This window comes from Dermacentor variabilis, chromosome 6 (genome assembly GCF_050947875.1).
Source record: "Dermacentor variabilis isolate Ectoservices chromosome 6, ASM5094787v1, whole genome shotgun sequence".
NCBI classification, from domain to species: Eukaryota; Metazoa; Arthropoda; class Arachnida; order Ixodida; family Ixodidae; genus Dermacentor; species Dermacentor variabilis.
This window is the reverse complement of record NC_134573.1, coordinates 165061017-165078562: the sequence shown is the minus strand read 5'-3', so window position 1 is coordinate 165078562 and position 17546 is coordinate 165061017. Positions and strand designations below refer to the sequence as shown.

At 46.3% G+C, this 17546-nt stretch overlaps 1 protein-coding gene across 1 annotated transcript; it reads left to right on the top strand.

Moving 5' to 3' along the window:
• The first annotated feature begins 751 nt into the window (after positions 1-751).
• LOC142585668 (cuticle protein 10.9-like) lies at positions 752-6437 on the top strand. The gene is made up of 3 exons (XM_075696601.1): positions 752-857; positions 2099-2131; positions 5262-6437. Exons 1-3 carry the CDS (start codon positions 849-851, stop codon positions 5616-5618), a joined length of 399 nt encoding a protein of 132 aa, XP_075552716.1. The 5' UTR covers positions 752-848; the 3' UTR covers positions 5619-6437.
• Positions 6438-17546: the final 11109 nt, after the last annotated feature.

Below are 17546 nucleotides of genomic sequence, written 5' to 3'. Positions count from 1 at the left end.
CGCATCTCCTCTCCGGACCCGCGCGAAAACGAGGAAACAAGCTCGTGGCAGCGGCGGGCGTCATGCGGCGGAGGCCAACTTTCTGCTTCGTTTCCTTTCCCCTGCGGCGTGGTTGGAGGGCGGAAGATGACCGCCCACTCTGCCATAACGGGTTGCCTGCCTCGGGGCAGCCCTCCTCTCGTCAACTCTCGCCCTCCGCTGGGCTCACTCGCTTTCTCACTTCTCACATTCACCTTCCCCCCCCCCCCCGACCCCCCACCCTTCTACAGCCCGTTCGCCTTCCTGCCTTCATGACGCCGGCATCAAGCCCGATTGAAGTATGCAGATGCGCTAGGATCCCTGAAAACTAGAGGCGAGTCGAGAGAGAGGGTTCGAGCGTGGACTGTTCTTCAGCTGCGCCGTCTCGCTTTGGACGGACTACTCTCCTACTACCCGGACTCGTCGCAGAGACTAGCTGGTGGCATCTTGTTGTTTTCGTTTGGCGCCCAGAGGTAATGGAGAGTGAGCGCGGAAGAAAGGGGTCTGGTTGCTTCTTTTCCTTTTTTTCTCGCGCGTATAGAAAGATGAAGCGAAGGCACGCGAGAAAGGGGGTGTGGGGTCTAGGGTTAGGAGCTCTTCCACCTTCGCGCGATTGTACGCGCTCGTGGTACACGCTCGTGTACGAAGCGTGGTCCCTAAGGCTGGGGTGTTGCGCAATGTAGGACAGAGGCTGCTGATTGGCGGCGCCAGGAATGCCGATGGCCGGGTGTAGCGCTATAAAAACGGAGATGAGCCTCGCTGACGAGTCATCCGCAACAACTTGCCCCTAGTGCTACCGATCCCTCACCGAGTGCCCGACTCTAGCAGCCATGCACAAGGTGAGTGTTTCGGGCCGGAAACCACAGGCGCCGCCGAGACACGATCCGTTGGATTTGAACCGCCAACCGCCAGGTTGCCCCGTGGTTTGGACCTGCTTCAAACCGCACTCCATGGGATTACGCGTCCGCAGCTTCCCCCGCGCTCCATCGTCATCGACGCGCACTGGTCATGCGCCGTCATCGATCTTTATTTCTCGTTTTCTCTGAGCCGATATTCGCCGCTGAGCTATGCGTTCTCATCGCTGATCCTCATCCATCTCATTTAGGAAATGTTTACATATGTTTCAGCCTTCTCGCTGTTCCTTCAGTGTTTCGAAAGCTTTACTGCTTTAGAATATGCTCCCTAGGTCCTGTCTTCAGAGCACGTTATTCAGTCTCCATAGTCTCTCCTTAATGAGTGAGTCATGGTCACCGCGTTGACGGATCAGCTTGTATCCGCTAATCAATTGCCCGGCCTCCGTTGAGGCCGCAGTTAGGCTTGTCACGTATCAATTCGCCAATGAGTTGTTTCACAGGCGTACTGATATTGCTTTCGCTCGCATAAATATGTTCGTTTTAATTTGATCGCCTATATTTATTGAGGTGTTTATAACGTATGTCGCCAGCATGCTTACAGAGGTAAACGACGCGATTGAATACCTAAGGACTTCACAACGCTTCGCGGTAGCATATTAGTACGAGCCACGGACCTCCATGAAGTTACATGCATTGGCCTTTAAGTTCAGCGGTTACCTTATTTAATAGTGCCTACCCGCAGGCGGGGTCTACACGTGATACTTTTGTAGTAGGTAAATGCGGGCATAATAGTAATTGCATCCACCCTTTCGGCTTTGGAACGTACGATAAATCGCACGAGGAAAACCAAAGTTCCACTAAGAATCACAGTATCTACAACTTTTACGAGTGAAACTACTACCCACCCACCTTGTCATCAATGAGTTCAAACATCACCAATACATGTGATGTGGAGTGAGGTCAGGCTACCTAGGAAGTGAGCAGAGTTAATGCTTTTCAATGATACTGGTCAAAGACAGTTAGCTGAGTGAAAGAAAGCCAGGGAACTGCTGCGAACTAAACCCTGCCTTCTCCATGTACGTTTGTCCACCCCAGTTGATTAGAGATAATGAACTAAACTCTGTTCATGGCGTAATAGTTGCACATTAGCGCAATAATTGACATAATAATTGCACACTTAACAAAACTGTTTCTTTAATGCTCTATGTCCTTGCTTTCTTTTTCAGTTTGTCATCCTCCTGGCCTTCATCTGCGTTGCCGTAAGTTGGCTCTCACTTTTCCGTCTATGACCCTTAATTGTGGTTCTGCTGTGTCTCTTAATTTCTTGTGATATGAAGTTAAGCTCATAATTGTTTCTGCACTAGTTCGGAGTGTAGTAGAATACGAATAAAATCAAGTACAGCGACTGAGTGCCGTGGTAGCACTACATGAGCACTGGACTGCGCGAGAAACGTGAGATACACACGACTGGTTGTTTCCTTGTTTCTCGAACTGTTCCCACTACAAGATGCAATACGACCTAATCCAGTGTTGCACCTTTTTGCCATGCTAGATCATATCTGAAGGTAATAATGAAGACAATGAAGGAAATTATCACAAAAGGTTGTAATAAAGGCAATATATATGTAATCAATAATCATTCTAAGCAAATACGTAGTGAGGTTGGTTAGAGTACGTAATAGCGTTATGCGCGTAAAGAACCTCTTAAATCGAGGGTTCTTGGCGGATTACGGCTTGCGTAGTGCCTTCATTATCTTAAGACCAAAAAAATAAAAGAAGGAAAGCAACCCCCGAAGTGAAGAAATTTGAGCCCGCTCCCTTCACCAAGTCTCTCTCTCTCTCTCCTCGTAAAAGGAAAACGAGTTACACATTTTCAAGCTTGTCAGAAATACTTAACTGAAAATGGCGTACCTTGGCAGTACACGCATGTGCAGACAAGCACATGGCGTTTCTTAGAGGGCCAACACATACTTCCTATTTACACCTATGCCGATAAATCAATCCAGCGCCGAATTACCCAACTAATTTATCGCCGGCCAATAAAAAAATATTAGGACCGGGCACGAGGTACAAGATGCTCGATGTGAGCACAGTTAACATGCTTTCGGTCAAAATTATTCCGGAGCCCCCAATATGGCAAGACTAATAATGATATCGTGGTTTCGGCACGCAGAACTCGGAAATTTAAGTATTTTAATTAATTAACATACCCCCAGGTCATGTGGTCTTTAGGAGTAAGCAGAGCCTACTAACGAAGCACGTTGTTCCTATGCGCAGGTAATGTTTGCATGGGGAGTAGAGAGAGAGAGAGAGAGAGAGAGAGAGAGAGAGAGAGAAGAATACAGAGAAAGGCAGGGAGGTTAACCAGAGGTAGTTCAGGTTGGCTATCCTGCACAGGGGGAAGGGTTAAGGGGGATAAAAAGAGGAAGAGAGTAGAAGGGGCAGATACAGAGAAGGAGAGACGAGTACGAACAAAGCGCGTGCACTGTAGAGCGGTAGGGGCCGCGTTCTTGAAGTCTATCGCGAAGCCCCGTAGACCGCAGGGGAGTCGATTACTTAGTGGGATAACGGAGGGGAAGGAAAGAAGGCAGGTGTTCTCGTAACCAGGTGAAGCCGGTTCCGCGCAGTGAGCTGCTCATTTGCGTATCGCGGACATACCAGCGGAATGTGCTCTACGGCCTTTGACCGGTGGCCAGACGCAAGGGTTGCGGCTACCTCGAAACCCGTCTCCCAGAATAATGAACCTGATAAGTGCATGGTACTGAGGGTCTAACAAGAAAGGCGGCACGAAGAGTAGATGCGTCTTTGCACAGTTACTTCCTTTGCCTTTTTATTATTATCAGACATTATTACAATTACAAAGGAAATGTAGTACAGAAGGAGGTCCCAAAGTAAAAAGACTGTCAGAGGGACCTCCTGTTATAACGCGTATAAAAAATGTAGAATATACGATTAGCAACGAAGGCAAGAACGGCGGGAAAATACAAAGCACCATATTCGAAGTAATTAATCAAACATCCCGCAGTTGAATATTACCCAGAAATGAGCAAGAGTAATTCTATATTGAAATACGCGTGAAAGTACGAACATTACTGTAATTGAAGAGGAATATAATGATTATATAAAGTCAGCAGTGTGGAATCCATCAATGCAACAAAATTAAATTATAAACGACTAATAATTAACACATACCAAGAAAAACAATAAAACATGGCTACACAGTAATGAATGCACACACATACACACACAGTCACACTCGCATATATATATATATATATATATATATATATATATATATATATATATATATATATATATATATATATATATATAACTGTTTTATAAGCAATCAGCAACAGTGTAGTGAAGGGCATGATTTGATATTTGGTGGCAGTAAATTCCAAAACGAAATTGCAGAAAAGATCGCTGTCATTTTACCGTAGTTAGTGTTGACTTGTTGGCATGCGTCCGTTAATACAGATATGAACTAAATACCTGTTATTTTTTCTAAATTCCGAAGAAAGAGAAAATCGCAATAAATGCACGCCAGTCGCTGGATCACAAAGGTGCTGAAGAAAAAAAAAACACATAACCATTGCACTCTGTGAAGATGGAATGCAGGGAACGCTGACAACAGTCAAAGCTGTCGAACGAAACCAAAGTGCTTTCGCTGCCATTCCAGTTTCACAGAGTGGAATGGTTATCATTTTTTACATTGCGAATCTGGCGTCGTTGCTCGTTCGGAGGTGCCCGGGCTTGCAACTGTAATATTCGTTCAACATTGCGAGAACGTTCTTCGTTTCGCGCCGGCGCCGTTTACATTCTCGTTGCTGTTCCCTTCGGCGCTGCTCGTACGCATCTTGTTCTTCAGGTGTACGAACTGTAAGTGTGCGTCCCATCGATAACGCAGCTGTTTTTAGCGCCGATACCTCTCCTGCTTGTATGCTGCGATAACCTTGATGTCACGCAATTGTTCTCGGGGAGCCTTCTAATCTGTTCCGCATTTTCACATCTGCGCCGCCGCACTGCACCCTTATGGGTTTGTTAGAACTCGCTTAGTCCGTTTCTTCTGCCGGAGGCCGAAAGAACTACGGAAGATTAGTCCTTACAACTTTCGCTGTAAAAAAAGAAAATGCTTCGGAATTGAGGAAATCATGCTTTTTCGCTGCCGCATCTAGGTGTACTAGGTTTATCATGGGCGTTCGCAAATAAAACCGCTATTTTCGAGCGCCCGCTTGCGCAATGTCTTTTTGTAGCGCTTCCCAAATCACAAAAAAGCAAGACATTTAGTATAAGCCCCAGCGTATGCCTTAACCGAGTCGCCAGCAGCAGATCATCGCCGTTTTCAAGGTTGCCGCTAACCGCTCTCTTCCGTTCGAAACTTCGCAGGCCGCGCAGAGGGGTGGCTTCAACCCGGCGCAGGAGAACTACCCGCCGATCCCGTACTCCTTCAACTATGCGAGCCAGGACGCGGAAGGCTCGCACACGCGTGAAGAGAGCGGCGACGGCTCCGGACGGGTCACGGGCCGCTACACCATGACGCTGGCCGACGGCCGCACACGCACCGTCAGCTACACGGCCGACGAGAACGGATACCGCGCCGAGATCGTCACCAACGAGCTGGGCACCGAGTCCAAGAACCCCGCCGACGTCGTGATCCAGTCGAGCGCGCCGACCGGAGTCGAGGCCGCGCTCGCCGCCGAGGGCAGCCGCCCGCGCGCTCCCGCCGGGCCCCGGGCGGGCTGAGCTGCCCCCCCTTGAAGCAGGCTTCGCCCCGGAACACCTCCGCTTCCTGCGTGTGACTCCGCGTTACGGCTACGGAAAGACCCGCGCCAGGCGAGCGCGTTAGGCGCGTTCCAGGCGCTCTGCCGGGCGTTGTAAATTTTTCTTCCTTCTTCTCGGTCGCCCTCTCCCTCTCTCTAGGTCTATCCTCCCACGCTGTCCCGTCCGTTGTTCGTGTGTCACCTCGACGCCTTTCCTCTGGGTGCCTCGTGTTGATCGTGTTTGTCGGGTTGGGTACGCTGTGTTCTTTGTCCGCGTCGCTTTTTACCGCCATACTGCGAGTGAGAAAAACCCTTTTTTTGTCTTAAACGCACCGTAAGCATAGCTCTGGGTTTCGGTTGACACTTCCTTCCTAGTGACGCTCAAGGACTTTCTAATGCGGTGTGGGTGCCTTGCTTGCCTTGCTATGGAAGCGGGTTGCCTGCAGTCGCTTGTCTCAGTTGTCACGTCTCCCGAGCGTGCGCTACTGTTGTCGGACGGGGATGCCGATTGGCAGCCTCCCTTCGCAGTCGCTCACATACCTTCCGGTCGCTTCTCCTTGCCCCATTCATTAGCCCGTGCCAAGGTGCGCGAAATCAAGCATGCCCTGCCTCCGCGTCGCTCATACGAGTGTTTGTCCCTCACGTCTCGTTTCACCACGTCATTGCCGCCTGCACGAGGCCGTCGTCCTATTCTTGCGTCTTTCACTGCAATGGATAAAAAAAAAATAGTCTCATGTCTTGAATTGGGTTGCCTCTTTTGTTGTACATGTTGAGCACAATAAAGAGTGGTATTCATGTTCCACTTTCTTGGTCTATCACTGTTCTCGATGGCGACAGCTTCTTACTAAGGACATCGGCGCAACAACAAATCCACTGTGGAAGCTAGCGATAAGAGCTGTTGGAGCTAAGGAATTGCTGTTATTAGCTGTCTGCGCAATGCTGTTCTAAAATATGCAGCGTGTGAGCGGGAGTACATTCAAGGCAGTGACTAACGAACAATAACTGAACTTCTGAACCAGAATTAGAATATCAAAAAGCCCATCTTCCTCGAAAAAGTCCGCACTGAAATTTTATATGGGCTATTCGGCAGATATTTTCTTGAACTTGTTGTCGCTTCTTCTCCTTGCGAACCGATAAACTGTAAGTGTTGCTGACTAAGGCCTCGTTTTCAATCATCAGCGAGTTTTCAACGCTGAGAGATCCGGCGGTTAGCGCAATGAAATATCCCAACAATTCTGTAAGATAAGAATAAAAATACTTTTATGGAAACTAAATTACCTTAGGCGACTTGCTAACTAAGCTTTCCCGGCCGTAACTGCTTTTCAGCTAGAAAAAGGAATTAAGAAATTATTATTGCAGCAAAAAATGAAAACGTTCCTGTTAAATTTCCTCAACAGGGAAAGCTTCAGCTCTGCACAAACTCCTGTGCCCTATAATTCTAGTGTACTTGCAGGGAACATGTGCCTGTGTAATGAATCAGAACCGAATTTCTTGCGTCTAAAAAAATTTCAACATTTACTAACTTTTCAATTAGTATTTTTATTAGTACGCTAGATTATTTTTTCAAGCGTTCACAAAAATTTGTAGCTGAAGAAATTGCAGTATCAAAATGCACGACTGTAGATCCTTAGCAAGAGCTCATTATAATATGATTATAATTATTTCGCAAATAAATCATAGACAAAAGGTATAAAACAATGAATTATGGGGTTTTACGTGCCAAAACCACTTTCTGATTATGAGACACGCCGTAGTGGAGTACTCCGGAAATTTCGACCACCTGGGGTTCTTTAACGTGCACCTAAATCTAAGCACACCGCTGTTTTCGCATTTCGCCCCATTGAAACTCGGCCACCGTGGGCGGGAAGGTATAAAACAGGCAAGTAATGTTTGAAGGAGAGCGATTCCAAGTTACATGGAACCGCTCTCTAGGTGACAAAAGTTTTGGAAAAGTTCTAATCAGATGTTATTAAGGTCAAAGCCTTAAGTGGCTCATACTCCCGATGGCCTTGAAGAAAACCCGGCGTCCAGTCCAATTGTACAAAAGTATCACCAGCAATGGCTCATACCCCCTAAGCAAGCAAAAAATACAATGGCTCGTCCTTCTCGTAACGCAGAAGCTAGAAGTACTCATCAATGTGAAGCGTACAGTGCATACATTCATTGGAATCACGCATACCAGGTACAGAAACGCGTTTGTACAGTGGTACCAAAAGAAAAGAAAAAAAATAAACCCACTGGACCTTCACAATGGCTCATACCACCGTATATATATAAGGCTGAGGCTACAAGCGTGGCGGTGGTGATGGTGCTGCAGCAAGCAGGGTTAGCCTGGTATATATAGCCGGCAATTATTCCGCACGAGCTTCCTGTGCATTGAGATCAGGGGTGTGTTACCAAGTGTCGAAGATCCCCGTGTCTCGCATGAAGGCAACCAGAAATCGTTGCCCTCTGTTCCTGATTGCCGCGGGCCCTCCTGGAAAAACGACATCTTCAAAGGTCCTGTGCGAAAGACCACTCTTTTGCAGGCTGTCGGCCATCGCTTTTCTTTCTGTGTCGAACTACAGGCACAGCCAAATGAAGCGTTCGATATCACTGTTATCACCACAGAAGGCACAGAGCAGCCACCGTGTTTGCTTAGCGGCTATAGTGTTGGGCTGCTAAGCACGAGGTCGCGGGATCGCATCCCGGCCACGGCGGCCGCATTTCAATGGGGGCGAAAAGCGAAAACACCCGTGTAATTAGATTTAAGTGCAGGTTAAAGAACCCCAGGTGGTCAAAATTTTTGGAGCCCCCCTTTACGACGTGCCTCGTAATCAGAATGTGATTTTGGCACGTAAAACCCCAGAATTTAGTTTTTTTAAAGCCGTAGAGTGGGGAAGCGCATCGTCCAGTCTTGAATAACCAAGCGGGTGTGTATACGGAGTCAGTTCTGGTGCGGTACAACAGCGTTGCTTCTTCGCGAGTAAGGCGCACACCATGCCTGCGTGAGGCTACAAGCGCTCAGCAAAGCGAAGCGAACAGTGCGTACGTTCATTGAATTCACTCATACAGCGCACAAAACAGCATGAGTTTCAATCCCCTGCTGAGTGAATGCAACGTAAAGTCGAAGAGGAACGTCGTTGGCGCGAGTCTGACCCCGCTGTGTACGACTGCGCGAAAGCGTCCAAAACGAGCCGAAGAAGCCATGGGAAAGCAGCAACGCGGCGACGCGAGACGGCGCATTACCAAGTGTGCTGCAGGCTTTCGCCTTCACGTGTTACGGGAGTGTAACATGCTGCCAAATTTTTTGTAATATATATCGCTGTATATTATATAACTTTTATGCGCTTTGAACATATTACTTGAAGCAGTTAACATCAATGTGATATATATATTAATTGCAATATAGTAGAGTTGCAAACACGGTGCCTTTTCTTCAATTGATTCTCCGCACTTTCTCTTTTTCTTTTAGAAACAGCAAACCTCGCCAAAACAGATTTAGCGGGCACCGAGGAGCAGATTATCTGTGTTATTGTGTATTTATGTGACTCAAGATGCTTCATTTGATCTCCAGCTGTCATCTCGCTGAAGCTGTTAAATACACTAGGGTAATTTCGTTACGTGTACAGTACGGTACCAGATTAAAAAGAAGCGCAAGATAAAATCACGAGAAAGTTGCAGCAAAAACTGCTAACTCTATAGTTTCTAGAGCATTCAGGAGTGTCCCAGTGCAAATAGAAAAGTGAATCGGCGCAAAATGCATATTTACTACTATCCGCTATTGCGTAATCACGGCGCACAGATTATATCGGTGGATTATATGGGCGTTTTCATTCCAAGTAAGTGTTTCTTTAAGATTTGGTTTTTCTGAAAGATCTTTAGTATGCTTGCCGCAGCCTATGAACTGCTAAAAATTTGTATTCTATTCATACCCTATAACTTCTGATGTTGTGACGATGCACTACTACGCAGCTACGTTTCCATTGCCGCAATACCTTCCGTCTCCTATAGTTCACAAAATGTTTTAACGGGCCACATTACAGGCGTCATAACAACATATTAAATCCCTTCTTTTGTGATATGAATTAAACATCGTACTTAATACCCCCGCACAAAAGAAACGGAGGCTTAACAAAGATGTACGTAGAGTTATGTGTCGTACTTTAGCATACACGGTCACCTACTCGGTGTCATAAGAAGAGAAATATCTACTGAGCACCATATATCCCCAAAACTATGGCTTTTTAAGCTCTCCTAAAGTTATTACAGCTCAAACATATATATCTATATATCTATATATATATATATATATATATATATATATATATATATATATATATATATATATATATATATATATATATATATATATATATATCTTGACACTGAATAACAGCTCGTGAAAAGCCACACAAGCTGTCAAACGGATGATCGCTGTAAAATATCTCGCTTAGATCTTTTGCGTAGGTTGTAACATCATCATGATCCGGCCATCCGGCCAATCAACCAATTTTTCCCACACAGTACGTGTCACAAACACTTGATCACGCTCATAAAGTTAGCCTTCAGCGTAATTGGGCTACTTTACTTTCAAATTCATATCTGCTAGGCAATCCCCCTGAGGGGGGGGGGAGGGGGAGGGAGGGGCAGGTTTACTTGATGGGTGTCCGGTATGCTACCCCTAACCTACGCGAGGGGAAGGGGTTAAGGGATGAAGTGAAAGAAAGGAGAGAAAGGGCAGAAGGTACTTTCAATGTGAACAATTCTGTAATCAGTCCCATCACGCCTACAATCGGTCACTGAAGGCAGTCGATTTCATGAACCGTAGCAGCACCCACGTCGCTTTGTAAGCCTGTGATGCGTGTGGCCCTGGTCCAAGTATTTTTGTCTCTGAACATGGCCTATTATCTAATCACTTTAACGCACTCCGAAGAACGTCGCGTTCGATGTCATAACGATCACGAAAACCCAACACGCGTTCGATCGTACCTTCACAGCTGCATGGATAGGTGCGTCCGACATTCCAATGAGGAATGAGGTAGGCTTTCGTAAAATCCACTCCTAGCCAGAGGCAACACAGTAAAGTGACATCATGGTGGGAGAAGTAACGCGGAAAACAGTCACGCTAGAAAAAGTGCGCTGCAAAGAGTTGAAACTGATGTTTTCGATTGTTTCAAAAGTTCTATTGTTAACATATATGCTTGCTTTCTCACAGAGCGATATCACAGAGCGAGGTTTAAAAGCGATATTATCCCGTGCGTGCGGGCGCGTAGTCCCATTAAAATTTTCGAATTTGACTTGCTTTCTCTGCTTCCCTTGAAAAAGAAAATAAATACACGATGTGTGCCTTGCTGGGACCGTCTCACTTTCGCGTCTCTTACGATTATCTACAACTCGCTAATTGTCACCTTAATGATTAGAACAATAATTAAAACGTTAGATAACTACATTTAGTTGACTAATTGGATGTCAGGGAATAAAAAGATACTGTTTTTCAGTGGCGCCTGACACCGGCAGAAGATGCCGAGAGCGAGTGGGGCTATGCTAATCCAAGTACAACCAAATTAGGTAAACCCACTAAGCTTCAACAAAAGACACCCTCACCAGAACAGGAACTGGCCTCCCTGGTTCAGTATTCAACCACTCCCTCCCAAATGTCTGATTCGATCAACCAGTGGCCTTCAGTCCCCAGCTGCTGTGGAGCACCTTACCAAGGCAGTGTTCAGACCTGTAACACAGCAGGGGGTGCTAAGAATCTCTCGTTCCGGACAGGCCGCCAATGGAAACTGACCCTTTCAACCTTTAACACCCAAACTCTGTCGAGTGGGGCTAGCTTAGCAGGACTCTTTGAGCAAATATTAGGCATTGTTTGGGACATCATAGGCCTCAGTGAGATTAGGAGAACTGTTGAGGCTCTTCTATGACTTGCCACTTGAGCTATAACAGACATCGCAGTTCGGTGCTACACGCTCTGACGTCATCAGCCTATGATTTATTACCGGTGTCCAAAATAGAAGTATGCGCTCATTTGTGCATTTCGCGTGTCGAAGTGCGGCCGCACCTGCAAAACGAACTCTTCACCTGCTGCGATGCATCATCGTGTTTTTTTCGGCTGAGGAGAAGTCAAGAATGAGAAGCAATGAAGGGTGGCACGATGTCAAAATGTCACCCTCAGGTGCAACGAAACTTGCACCTACGGATGTTACAAAGTGAAGTTTTCTGTCATGATTTGGGAGTGTCCGTAGTCACGCCTTCTATCTGCATTTCTTTTTTACGGCTGCTCTCATAGCTAGCCGTTGTCTCGACAGTGAGCCTATGCGCAGGAAGGGCGCGTTTGTTCGTCGGTTGACTCTCGATGGCTTCGTCAGCCAGCCCTTTAGACGGTACCGGCTGCAGAGGGAGCCGATATTGAGTCAATGCGCGACATTAGAACTGTACCTGCAACCATTTTCAGCGCGATCACGTACCATGCCGATGAACATACGGGTGCTGGTCGCCTTGCCTTGAGGCCATATGAACTATATGCAGCTTCCTATTTACCCTTTCCGTAATTAGTATCGAAATAAAGACATTTAGTGATTTTGTAATATGTTGGTGGCGGTGGTCATGTTGCTACAGGCGAGGTTAGCCTTGAAGACTTGGCTGGAAATTGCTCCGCTGAGCATCTTTTCCTGCGCCAAACATGCCCCGATCGGTCCATTAGTTCTGTGTTTCGCATACATGTGAGAAGAATGCGTGACACTTTCACTGCCGTTCTTTTGGCGGCGGCGCGCTGAACAGGCAAGCGAACAGGCAAGCAAGAAAAGGAAGCTGTCGAATAGGGGTGCGTAGTGATTTACCGTAAGAATATAGCCTCAACTAATGCGTGATGTGCGATCATGCTATCATATGACTGTGCTTCTTTCATTTCATGTCGTTCAATCTGAGTTTTTATTCCTCCTGGCTCTCATACGACGCCGTAACTTTAATGCGCTGCCGTTTCTGATGCACGCTTGTCTTAGGCTAAGAACTTCTTGGCTAAGAAAATGCGTGCGAACAGCGTAGCTTAGTGAATTCCACCCTTGATCTAAGGCGGATAAGGCGGAACCCACGTCTGCATTCGCAAGTGTACTGATTGTATCCACTTAGCATAGCATATTGTATTAGAGCTTGCGGTAATATGTGTGTGCATATGTTTGTGTGTGTGCGTCCGTTGGTGCGCGAGTGCGTATGTGTAGGATAAACAGAATTTTGAAATCTAAATGCAACAGGCTTCACTGGACACGGTTGAGGGCTTTTACTCAGCGCTCCTAAACATTGTGATCTTTGAATAAAGCTCGTTTGTTTGTTTGTTTGTTTGTTTGTTTGTTTGTTTGTTTGTTTGTTTGTTTGTTTGACTAATTGAGAAAAATCACTAATAACCTTTTTTTAGTGGTAAGTTCAGAAAGTAAGTTTCGTCATTTATTTAAAAAAAACCTTTATTGCAAAAAAAAAAGAACTGCATCATGGCATCATGGACTATACACCTTGCACTATTTTTCCATATAACCGCCACCGACATTGAAGCATTTGTCGTAGCCTGCAATCAGCTTAAAGAAACCACTCTAATAAAGCTCGGCGGCCCTGCGATGCAAAGAATTGTCGCACAGCCTGCTCCGCCTCAGCATTGTTTTGGAAGTACTGCCCCGAGAGTGCGGCTTTCAATGCAAGGAACAAGTGCCCATTCATACCGGATAACAGCACGCCCTTTCGTTGGCGACTACGTTGTCAACACGCGTCTGTCTGCCATCGTAATTTGTTCTCAAATGACCTCGGGCATGACTCCTCACTCACTCTCTCTTCTTCGGCACTCGGCGCATGCGTCATTCCTCCTCAACTAACGCTCCTTCCGTCGTTGAACCACAACGGGCGTGGATTTGTATGGGCACGGTTTGTTTGTTTCACCTGGTGTACCATCTTCTCCTTCAAAGAAAAAAAAATGATGAAACTTATTTTCGGAACGTCCCTGTAACTAAATGCTTTACGGCGCATATTGCAATTTACGAATTGTGGCCGGTGATGTTGCAGTGTATATCTACATGGAGCGATTTCTCTGGATTGCATGACTTTCGAGAAATGCGCCGTGAAAGTGGTGCTAAATATGGGCTGTTGTTTTGCGTATACGTTTAACAAACTGCCATTTTATGCATTAGAGAACGAAAGAGAGAGAGAAAGGCAAAGGAAAGACAGGGAGGTTAACCAGAGATTATCTCCGGTTGGCTACCCTGTACTAGGGGAGGGGCAAGGGGATGCAATAGATGAGAAAGAAAGAAGGATAAAAAAAGGAAAAAAATAACTGGAACGCCCATTGCGCACATTTGGAATTAATACCCCGAAACTGGTGTCATCCTGAAAATTCGCTCCAAATGGACACATGTGAACTCGCCGACTGATATTCGTAAATTGAAACGTGTGCCATAAAGTAACTAGTTAAAAAGTTCTACCGTATTTACCCGCGTATAACCCGCCCCTGCGTATAACCCGCACCCCTAACTTTGAACTCTGCGGAAAAAAAAAAAAAAACTCGCGTATAACCCGCACGTTTACCTGAAAAAAAAAAAATGAGCGCTAGAAAGATGCAACTCACACTCAGTGATCATTTCGTTTTCAGAACATTTATTCAAACGACCGCCACCACGTCACTGGTTATCCGATTCTTAATCGTCGCCGCTCTCACTACTGCCATCCGAGGCTTCATCGCCACTCTCAAAGACGTAGTCGTCCTCGGAACCATCCAGACTATTACTGATCGCACATTTTTTAAAGCTTTTGCGCACCAAATCGGCCGGTATCGCTTTCCACGCATCCACGATCCACTGGCACAGCAATGGAATATCAGGCCTTCGCACGCGTCCCGTCGGTGTGAGGGCGTACATACCGTCGGCCATCCACTGGGCATACAGCCGCTTCACGTGTGCCTTGAACGGCTTGTTCAGGCACACGTCGAGTGGCTGTAGCATGGACGTCATGCCGCCAGGTATTATGACGAGGTCGGTGCTGGTCTCGGCAAGGCGAGCCTTCACCGCATCAGTGCAGTGGCCTCTGAAGGAATCTAGTACGAGCATCGACCGGCGTGCCAGCAAGGCACCTGGTCTTCGCTCCCAGATTACTCGAAGCCAGTCACCGACTAGGCCACTGTTCATCCACGAATTTTCTTCCGCACGCACAACGATTCCTGGGGGCAGTGGAATGCTAGGTAGCGTCTTGCGTTTGAAAATCACATACGGGCGCAGTTTCGTGCCGTCAGCCAAAGCGCATAGCATGACTGTGCAGCGCAGCTTGGCATTTCCGCCGGTCAGCACGCTGACTGATTTGGAGCCCTTTTTTTCCATGGTCGTGTCCATCGGCATCTCAAAGTACACAAGTGTTTGATCAGCATTTCCCACCTGAGACAGCAAATAGCTGTGCTCCTTCCGAAGTGCGATCACATATCGTTGAAAGTTCAACAACTTTTCCTCGTAGGCTTCAGGAAGCCGCTGGCACATGGTTGTTCGCCGCCGCATAGAAAATCCATGTCTTCGCATGAAGCGCTGAAGCCATCCACGGCTTGCACGAAACTCACGTGGAATGTTCAATTCCCGGGCCAACTTCAGGGCTTCCATTTGCGCCATCTCAGTCGAAACAGCGTGGCCACGACTTCTCTGCTCCTCAATGAACTTCGCAAGCTGCGTCTCGAGGTGGGGGTACGCGCCAGTCTTCGGACCCCGAAACGCTCGCCTGTTCCGGTTCGTTGCTTCGAGACTCTCTTTTTTCTTCCTCCAGTCGCGAATGCACGACTCGTCGACGTCATGCTGTCTTGCAGCAGCTCTGTTGCCGATTTCTTCGGCAGCGGCTATAATCTTTAGCTTCTCTTTCGCTGTGAAACACTGCCGTCGAGTCGCACTCATGATGCCAAAACAAAGCAGGCAAACAGTGCAAACTGGGGTAAGTACACTAAACAGCGCCTAACGCGAGGCTCAACAATGCTGGCCTTTCGTTGGCCCTTCATCGGCTTGACAAGCGTCGATGACGATGGGGATGGCGGACTACACGGGGAGGCCGCCGCACATTGCGGTGAAGCCGACCCCCCCCCCCCTCCCAAGGAAAAAATTCGCAGATAACCCGCACCCCCACTTTTTAAACGCGTTTTTTCACATTTTGGTGCGGGTTATACGCGAATAAATACGGTATATTTATATTTTTGTTATTTCATCGATAAAATTATTCCATTTTTTGTGCAAGTAATGTCCGCCTCTTTGAGTAAACTAACTCATATGGTATCTAGCTGCCTGAGGCTATATTCAAGATTCTATACGGCCCTAAAGAAGCACCCGATGTATGTATGTATGTATGTATGTATGTATGTATGTATGTATGTATGTATGTATGTATGTATGTATGTATGTATGTATGTATGTATGTATGTATGTATGTATGTATGTATGTATGTATGTATGTATGTATGTATGTATGTATGTATGTATGTATGTATGTATGTATGTATGTATGTATGTATGTATGTATGTATGTATGTATGTATGTATGTGGAAATAGCTTTCGCGTTGAACATCAGGGTTACGTGATTAGCGAACGCATAGAAAGCATGGAGGCATATTCTTTAAAGGGAAGCTTTCGTTTCGAACTCTTTACCGTGACTCAACAACGACATTCTTGCGGTCCTTCCGACGCTCACGCCCGGCGAGCATATTTGCATACTGAACAGAGCGAAAACCAAAAGGCAGCTCCCGGCCGAACCAACGAAGACGAAAATGCGAACGAAAAAGAGAAAGAGAAAAGGAGAATGCCAGACTACAGCCGCACCGCGAACGGCACCCACAAGCATCGGCGTACTGCGAGATTACGACACATTGCGTTTTCTTTTTTTTTTTCTTTTGGGGGGGGGGGAGGGTAGAAATAAGAAAGACGCACATCCTGTCCCTTAAAAAAGTATGAAAAGGCAACTCTGGGCCTTTAAGTGCTGAAACCATGATCTTATTATAAGGCACGCCACAGTGGGGGACTCCGGATTAATTTTAACCACCTGGGATTCTTCAACGTGCAACTTAATTCAAATACGCGACAGTTTTATGCATTTCGCCTTCCCGCCGAAATTCCTTCCGCGCCGTATCTGTCCGTTCACTCAGTGATACAAGCAGAAGACGCGTGCGGCGTCGTTCGAAACGTTGAATACCGAATGGATTATTTATGTTTCAAATAAAAATACGCGATTGGAGAATGCAATATATTTCTTAGCGATACTCAGTTATATGCCATTATTCGTGGTTAAAACAGTACAATATGGCGAGCTGCACTGTTCTGTAAGAGAGAGCAAGCGTGTATTCGCTTGACAAGATGTTTCACGTGGCCGTTGCACACAAGCCATAAACATTGTCTCACCGCTGTTTGCTCCTTAACAAGATGTCCACATAAACAGACCACCAGATAACGTTGCTTGCATTGCACACACACACAAAAAAAAAAAGAAAGGCATTTCTCGAGTCAGCCATTCTCTTCCTCATTTCTCTAAGATCTTCTGTGGGTTGTCTTCCCACTTTCATGAGCCGAAAATTTATTAGATATTAAAGTCTGAGAAAGGTCTCATTCAAATATTTTTGTTTAATCTATAGAATCTAAAATATTCACTACTCGAATGCCATTACGTGCATGAAAGCTTGAGATGTGCATTAGGTCCGTTGGGACTATGGGAGATCTGTTAGTGAACATGTTCCAAGATGCTCTCTCTCTCACTTTCTTTTACTTCTATTCTTTCCTTCTTTTTGTTGATTCATTCTAAAGTGCTTGCGAATGCGTTCTTATTTGCCCGATAGCGTACACCTGTTCTGCTACGGCAAGGTGATCCATTCTTAAACCCAGTCAGATTTCATTTGTGACGTTTTGATTTTATTGCTTTTGTGATTTTGCTTTTTGTTGT

What these genes read in the sequence shown, in the direction of transcription:
- LOC142585668 (XM_075696601.1), top strand. An exon ending in TGGCCTTCATCTGCGTTGCC is followed by an intron (nt 2,132 to 5,261) that starts GTAAGTTGGCTC and finishes GAAACTTCGCAG; the next exon opens with GCCGCGCAGAGGGGTGGCTT.